An 8,740-nucleotide genomic window follows, 5' to 3' on the forward strand; every position below is an offset into this window, starting at 1 on the left:
GCGCCGCGTCCACCGCTTCATGCTCGCCGTCAGAGCGAATTCGCGTCTGTCCGCGTCTCTGTATTGACTTTACATTTAATCGCGCCGCCCCCAAACATCGCATCGTGTCCGGTCTGAACGCAGCATTAGACTAGAGTGATGCGATAGGAGCGTTTAGAGCGAAGTGAATATTCGCATCGCGTCCGGTGTGAACGTAGCATAATGGTGCGTTCACACCGGACGCGATGCGAATATTCGCTTCGCTCTAAACGCTCAAGTTTCACCACGGCTGCCAGCTGTGTTTACTCGCATCATTCAAACAAGACGCGCTGGCTCGGGAGCTAACTACAACAAAATTAACATATTTTACCGTGATTAAATTGTAATATACGTTTCTAAATTTTGCCGAAGTAATACTGATACCGGTTAGTAAAAACCATGAATTAATGCTTGACAAGTCTGCAGACAAGACGGCAGGCGAACAACCTTTTAAAATGCTTGTTTTCAACGTTGTATATGCTCATTCCACACTCATAACAACGGCCTACAGACATAAATAAACCAGCGACTGTATTCGCCATGACACAGACAGTCTGTGGTTTGTACTTGTTTAACTTTTTTCCAGTTTCTGAACAGATATGAGGAGCTGTGAGCTCTGAGGGCTAACGGCTGATGTTTTCTGGTTGAACGTCAGTGACGGTGTTGTGTCACATTATGCCTCCCCGTCATGAAATGCCCCCCTTGTCACGGGAACGCGCATTTCTAAATGACACGTTTCACCTCTAAATGACACGTTAACACCATAGGTTTACACCTTAAAACGATGTTTAAAACGAAAAGTAAACGTTCAGGGTTTTTATTAATGGTAATTTTCAGACTGTGAGTTGTTTAGTGGTAGCTCATAGTCTTGATTCTTCTGGTTTAACTTTTCGCTCCGTATTTGAGGTGTCGAAATTCGTTCGTCACTTCCTTTTCAGTTTGTTTTTTTAAATGTTTTTTTTTATCATTATTGTTACGTCCTGTCTGTATAAACGTGCTTTAAAATGTATTGTTTCATTTTACATAGTTGTCATCTAATAATCTAAATATGTTTACAAATGTTACATAGTCTTTGTCAGCATATATGCTATGCGTACAAAATAAAAGTGTGACATTCATGAAACTTGCTCCATTTATTGGTACCAGTCCTAGAACCATACCCTGAAAAATGCTTGAGGGTGGGATTCATAGAAACCTCTTTTTTTTTGGGGGGGGGGGGGCATTTTATGACAGGCCTAGCCATCACAATATGCCCCCCCCTTGCTATCTTACAAAATAAAAGTGTCACATTCATGAAACTTGCTCCATTTATTGGTACCAGTCCTAGAACCATACCCTGAAAAATGCTTGAGGGTGGGATTCATAGAAACCTCTTTTGGTGGGGGGGGGGCATTTTATGACAGGCCTGGCCATCACAATATGCCCCCCCCTTGCTATCTTACAAAATTAAAGTGTGACATTCATGAAACTTTCTTCATTTATTGGTACCAGTCCTAGAACCATACTCTGAAAAATGCTTGAGGGTGGGATTCATATAAACCTCTTTTGGTGGGGGGGGACATTTTATGACAGGCCTGGCCATCACAATATGCCCCCCCTTGCTATCTTACAAAATAAAAGTGTCACATTCATGAAACTTGCTCCATTTATTGGTACCAGTCCTAGAACCATACCCTGAAAATGCTTGAGGGTGGGATTAATAGAAACCTCTTTTGGTGGGGGAGGGGAATTTTATGACAGGCCAAACAATAGTTGCATTGGTTGAAATGACAGTGGACAGTTAATGATGGTTCCTTCGGGGCATTATGTGCATCCAGGGCACAAGTACGGTTGATCAACTGGCGGCCTTTGTACACATTGGTGGTGGTACCACTGCTGACAAATGTCACAGCAAATCTGAGAAAAACAATAAATACTTGTTATGTAAGGTATGCATTATGGGATTTTGTTATGATAATAGAATATCTCTAATGTATTTCCCACTAACATTCTAACCATTCCTTCAATAATCGAAATCTTTCAAAAACATAAATGTTGTGTTATGAGAAAGAAATACATTTTCAACAAAAATGTATGGAAAAACAAGCAAAACATTAACCCTTTATCAGTTCATGCTGAAGATGCCAAATATAGTAGCAATTACCAACGCAAATGTTATGTTGATAAAGTCTGGAAACATATTTCTGCTAATTTTCTTTATTTGTAATGTGCAATAGGAAATTACCCAATGTTCTTCATCCTGCTCCTCCATCCCGCAGTAAAAGCAAAGCCTGCTTAGATCATCTGTTGAGACAAAACGTAATCAATATCTTCAGATAAACCACATTGCAGATTTGGGGTCAAGGTGACCCATTCCAAATTTTGACTAAAAGGTCAATTATATAAGGACACATTTGTTGTGGTCTTTTATTATTTTGTGTGAAGAAAAGGCAAAACACACACAAACACATAGATTTTCTAAATGATTAAATCTGAGCACAGAGGAGCCATCTGCTCCTTCTTTCACCCTCTCCGTACCCTCTGTAGAATGGGAACCTGCACAATGTCATTACAAAAACTTCTTTCGCACTGTACGCATCAATTTAAGTTTGGTTCTCATGGTTCTTTTGTTGTTCATCACATGTATTAGCTATACAGCTTTGATTATAATAAGTTCAAGGTAAAAATTAACTGAGGATATCAGTTAAAAGTAATACACACCAATGAGCACATTGAAAGGAGGAAGATGGGGAAATCTCACATCTTAAATAAACCGCAGAATTGAAAGGGTGTGTTGGAGTGTGATGTGTGTAGCCTATATGAAATTGCAGTTGAAGATGCCTGCCTGCGATGCTTCATATGTTATCTGTTTGGAGTTGAGATACACAATATACTGTATGTAGTGACTATTTACCCTAATCTATACTTAAGCCACTGTGTTGCTTTTAAAACCCTGATAATTTCCCTGGTCAAGATTAACCCAACAGTACCAATGGTCCAAGCAGTGATACAATACAACAATTTGCATGGCACATTATTAATATACTAGGTTATTGATGCATACTTATGAGATACAATTAATAAAAGTAACTACATGAAGTCATTGACAATGTTGAGAAAAGGTAACAAACCAGATTCTCTGAGGAGAGAAGTAGCAATGTCCAGCCTCAGCTCGTGCACTGCCTTCTGTGAGGTTTCAAACTCAATTACCTCCCCCAGTAAAATGTTCTCTGCAAACTGAAGAGAACCTTGATTAGTATCTGGACTGCATGGTCTATGATTTTACCCTCAAATGGAATACAGACAAATGACCCAACAGATTTAAAGAATGACATGTTGTATATGTGTAGTTTGACACAATTCAATACATCTTTGATCAAGATGTATAAAAGCAAGTCAAGATATTCAGTCTAATTGCTACTGAATTTGAGTTTGAGAGTAATGTTTGGCTAAATGCATTTCACACTCACTTTTAAGGCCAGGACACCACAGGATGTGCTGTCTTGTTGGCGATTATGGGGGAGGGTGCTGCATGTCCATCTTGACACCTTGCAGCCTTTCATCCTCATAAAGGCTCTACAGTATGTAGATAGTACATGTGTCAAGATGCAGCACATCATTGTCAAAATACTCATAAAACACCGGAACTAGTACACTGTATCAAATGTACCTTGTAGATTGCAGGCACACCTTCGTTTTGCCTTTCCCTTCTCCAAGTGGATCCAAGAAGAGGGTTTTCTTCTCATGGGGGTACATTACCTTTTATTATTCACATGGAAACACAACATGCATTAGGCAGGAACCATACATTACGCAGGTACGATGTAGGGTATTGTTTAGATTTGATCAATAATAAGTGACAGCATGTATGTGTGGCCCGGTTATCTTGCAAATCACTAATTATATATGGTGTATACAGCACTATAGATACAGATTGGAGCTTAAAATATGCTCCTATTCTCACCACCAACATCCAGTGATGGTTCTCGTTCACAATTCCCACGATGACTGTGTGTGCCATTGGATCAACCTGAGAGTAGTTGCAAAAGTATTACATTCCTGTTGAAAAATGCACATTTGCAACATTTACAAAAGCAAAGTCATTCCAATCATGTACATACCCGGATTCTTCCAAATGTGTGTTTCCAGATGGCGGTCATAGCGTAGCTGTCAATAACAGCTGCTTGACCGTCATTGCGCTGGTTGATTTTTCTGGGTATGGTTCTAGGACTGGTACCAATAAATGGAGCAAGTTTCATGAATGTCACACTTTTATTTTTGTAAGATAGCAAGGGGGGGCATATTGTGATGGCCAGGCCTGTCATAAAATTCCCCCCCCACCAAAAGAGGTTTCTATGAATCCCACCCTCAAGCATTTTTCAGGGTATGGTTCTAGGACTGGTACCAATAAATGGAGCAAGTTTCATGAATGTGACACTTTTATTTTGTAAGATAGCAAGGGGGGGCATCTTGTGATGGCCAGGCCTGTCATAAAATGCCCCCCCCCACCAAAAGAGGTTTCTATGAATCCCACCCTCAAGCATTTTTCAGGGTATGGTTCTAGGACTGGTACCAATAAATGGAGCAAGTTTCATGAATGTGACACTTTTATTTTGTAAGATAGCAAGGGGGGGCATATTGTGATGGCCAGGCCTGTCATAAAATGCCCCCCCCCACCAAAAGAGGTTTCTATGAATCCCACCCTCAAGCATTTTTCAGGGTATGGTTCTAGGACTGGTACCAATAAATGGAGCAAGTTTCATGAATGTGACACTTTTATTTTGTAAGATAGCAAGGGGGGGCATATTGTGATGGCTAGGCCTGTCATAAAATGCCCACCCCTCCAAAAAAAAAAGAGGTTTCTATGAATCCCACCCTCAAGCATTTTTCAGGGTATGGTTCTAGGACTGGTACCAATAAATGGAGCAAGTTTCATGAATGTGACACTTTTATTTTGTAAGATAGCAAGGGGGGGCATATTGTGATGGCCAGGCCTGTCATAAAATGCCCCCCCCCCCCAAAAGAGGTTTCTATGAATCCCACCCTCAAGCATTTTTCAGGGTATGGTTCTAGGACTGGTACCAATAAATGGAGCAAGTTTCATGAATGGGACACTTTTATTTTGTAAGATAGCAAGGGGGGGCATATTGTGATGGCTAGGCCTGTCATAAAATGCCCCCCCCCCCCCACCAAAAGAGGTTTCTATGAATCCCACCCTCAAGCATTTTTCAGGGTATGGTTCTAGGACTGGTACCAATAAATGGAGCAAGTTTCATGAATGTGACACTTTTATTTTGTAAGATAGCAAGGGGGGGCATATTGTGATGGCTAGGCCTGTCATAAAATGCCCACCCCTCCAAAAAAAAAAGAGGTTTCTATGAATCCCACCCTCAAGCATTTTTCAGGGTATGGTTCTAGGACTGGTACCAATAAATGGAGCAAGTTTCATGAATGTGACACTTTTATTTTGTAAGATAGCAAGGGGGGGCATATTGTGATGGCCAGGCCTGTCATAAAATGCCCCCCCCCACCAAAAGAGGTTTCTATGAATCCCACCCTCAAGCATTTTTCAGGGTATGGTTCTAGGACTGGTACCAATAAATGGAGCAAGTTTCATGAATGGGACACTTTTATTTTGTAAGATAGCAAGGGGGGGCATATTGTGATGGCTAGGCCTGTCATAAAATGCCCCCCCCCCCCAAAAAAAAAGAGGTTTCTATGAATCCCACCCTCAAGCATTTTTCAGGGTATGGTTCTAGGACTGGTACCAATAAATGGAGCAAGTTTCATGAATGTCACACTTTTATTTTGTACGCATAGCATATATGCTGACAAAGACTATGTAACATTTGTAAACATATTTAGATTATTAGATGACAACTATGTAAAATTAAACAATACATTTTAAAGCACGTTTATACAGACAGGACGTAACAATAATGATAAAAAAAACATTTAAAAAAACAAACTGAAAAGGAAGTGACGAACGAATTTCGACACCTCATATACGGAGCGAAAAGTTAAACCAGAAGAATCAAGACTATGAGCTACCACTAAACAACTCACAGTCTGAAAATTACCATTAATAAAAACCCTGAACGTTTACTTTTCGTTTTAAACATCGTTTTAAGGTGTAAACCTATGGTGTTAACGTGTCATTTAGAGGTGTAAACGTGTCATTTAGAAATGCGCGTTCCCGTGACAAGGGGGGCATTTCATGACGGGGAGGCATAATGTGACACAACAACGGCAGGCTGAGATCCTCACCGCTGATTGGCTTCCGTGAGATCGCGTCACGTGAATTTGACGCTCGAGTTGAAAAAATGGAACTCTCGCGTTTAACGCGGCACCGTTCAATCGCCTCAATCGCGTGATTCGCGCCGCGTCCACCGCTTCATGCTCGCCGTCGGAGCGAATTCGTGTCTGTCCGCGTCTCTGCATTGACTTTACATGTAATCGCGCCGCCCCCAAACATTGCATCCGGTCTGAACGCAGCATTACACATGATAGAAAACATGGTTTAGTTTGTTTTATTTTGAAATTGACATTATTCAAAACAATCCTCCATTCCACTCAATACAGTGTTTTAAAAATGAATGAATTCACACTGAAAGATGAAAAACATTTCTGAAAGATAATACAAATTTTAAAATGGCAGAGAAATGGAACTCCTAGAATTAACTTACAAATCTCCCTTTGCCAAATACAATGAATACAATATAACAGGGTATATGGGTGCACTGCTCTTCTAACAGGGAAATAAAACACATAACATAAAGAGTGCAAACACCAACATATGGAAATAGAGTGTTACAGTTGAAACAAACAAATACAAAAAAGCACAGAACAAATGATTGATATAACTGCTTAATCTGCTCATGAGTCACTTCTTTTTCACATTTCAATCGAACAACTTGATCTTCAGACTTTCTATTCAGCTTGTGCCAGATTCATCACTACCTTCTGCATGAACTCGAAGGTGTGTTTGAGAGCTCAAATCCAGGGCATAAATAAGTCCCAATAGCATGACAAACCCCACAATCACGCTGCCCAAGGTGTCCATGACTATATTGCCTTCGATGACAATTCCCACATCCTCTGGCTGCCCATCCACATCTCTATGAAGTGTGTATATGCCCATGACTGTGTGCCATGTCCATCATAGCATCTTCAGAGGCCTGAACAAAGACACACACATACAACACTTGTGTTAACTAAAACCTGAATTCACCATAAAACATTTTCATTGCAACTGCATTTTATAGAAGCAGATTTACTTATGTGGCTCTCCAATTGATCAACACAGTTTAGACTAACCCTCTGGTATCATTCAAATGTACTACATATTTATTTATTCATTTATAGATGTATTTATATATAAATGTAAATATTTATTTCAGCATTCATTTATTATTTGTATTTATTTCCAGATGTATTTAGTCATGTTTTAATTCACATTTGCTTTTATTTATGTCTGTATTTATCAATTGTATTCCTATGTTAATTTATAGATGTATTTATATCTGTATAAATGTATTAATTCATTTTTTTTCTATATTTATTTTAACACTTGCTCGATGCAATTACTTCTGTATCTATTTTTGTATCTATTTATATCTGTATTTATTCATTCTTACATATATTCATTCCTATATTAATGCCAGCAGCATCAGAGCCGGGGACACCAGCAGAATCAATAAACTGATCAGGAAAGCTGGGTCTGTCATCGGCATCAAGCTGGACCCTTTTGAAGCTGTGGTGGAGAATAGGACACTGAACAGGCTGTTGTCCATCATGGATACCCCCCCCCCCCCCCCCTCTCCACCTGCAGCTGGACAGACAGATAACCCCACCGACCCCACCCATCCTCTCCACCTGCAGCTGGACAGACAGATAACCCCACTCATCCTCTCCACCTGCAGCTGTACAGACATATAACCCCACCCATCCTCTCCACCTGCAGCTGTACAGACATATAACCCCACCCATCCTCTCCACCTGCAGCTGGACAGACAGATAACCCCACCGACCCCACCCATCCTCTCCACCTGCAGCTGGACAGACAGATAACCCCACCCATCCTCTCCACCTGCAGCTGGACAGACATATAACCCCACCCATCCTCTCCACCTGCAGCTGTACAGACATATAACCCCACCCATCCTCTCCACCTGCAGCTGGACAGACAGATAACCCCACCCATCCTCTCCACCTGCAGCTGGACAGACATATAACCCCACCCATCCTCTCCACCTGCCGCTGGACAGACATATAACCCCACCCATCCTCTCCACCTGCAGCTGGACAGACAGATAACCCCACCGACCCCACCCATCCTCTCCACCTGCAGCTGGACAGACAGATAACCCCACCCATCCTCTCCACCTGCAGCTGGACAGACAGCGGAGCTCCTTCTCCAACAGACCGCTGTCACAAGGACCGATACAGGAAAACATTCCTGCCTACTGCAATAACTCTGTACAACAAATCACCTCTGGCTGGAAGAGAACTCTTTGCTCCATATAGTTTCTCTTGGGATGTGATCAATAAAGTACTATCTTATCTTAAATTAAAAATAAAAGTCCTGCAAGTAAAGTACAAGTAGGCCTACCTAAGAATTGTACTTAAGAATAGTCATTGAGTACATGTACTTAGTTACTTTACACCACTACTGTTGTTCATATTGAGTGTAAAAAGATGATGTGGCATTAAACCTGACTTTAAATTAGATCCTGTTTGCGGT

At 40.9% G+C, this 8,740-nt stretch overlaps 1 protein-coding gene across 2 annotated transcripts; it reads right to left on the bottom strand.

The window, feature by feature from the left end:
* Nucleotides 1-1,705: 1,705 nt before the first annotated feature.
* On the bottom strand, nt 1,706-4,312 carry LOC117534971. 2 transcript variants are annotated; one of them, XM_034199263.1, is made up of 7 exons: nt 4,119-4,312; nt 3,962-4,027; nt 3,668-3,756; nt 3,468-3,573; nt 3,129-3,198; nt 2,243-2,301; nt 1,706-1,914 (listed from the first exon to the last, which is right to left on the bottom strand). In XM_034199263.1, exons 1-7 carry the CDS (start codon nt 4,254-4,256, stop codon nt 1,822-1,824), a joined length of 621 nt encoding a protein of 206 aa, XP_034055154.1. In that variant the 5' UTR covers nt 4,257-4,312; the 3' UTR covers nt 1,706-1,821. The 2 variants fall into 2 exon arrangements, with proteins under 2 accessions (XP_034055154.1, XP_034055153.1); XM_034199262.1 differs by having other exon boundaries at nt 3,129-3,234.
* Nucleotides 4,313-8,740: the final 4,428 nt, after the last annotated feature.

This window comes from Gymnodraco acuticeps, unplaced genomic scaffold, assembly GCF_902827175.1.
Source record: "Gymnodraco acuticeps unplaced genomic scaffold, fGymAcu1.1, whole genome shotgun sequence".
Lineage (NCBI taxonomy): Eukaryota > Metazoa > Chordata > Actinopteri > Perciformes > Bathydraconidae > Gymnodraco > Gymnodraco acuticeps.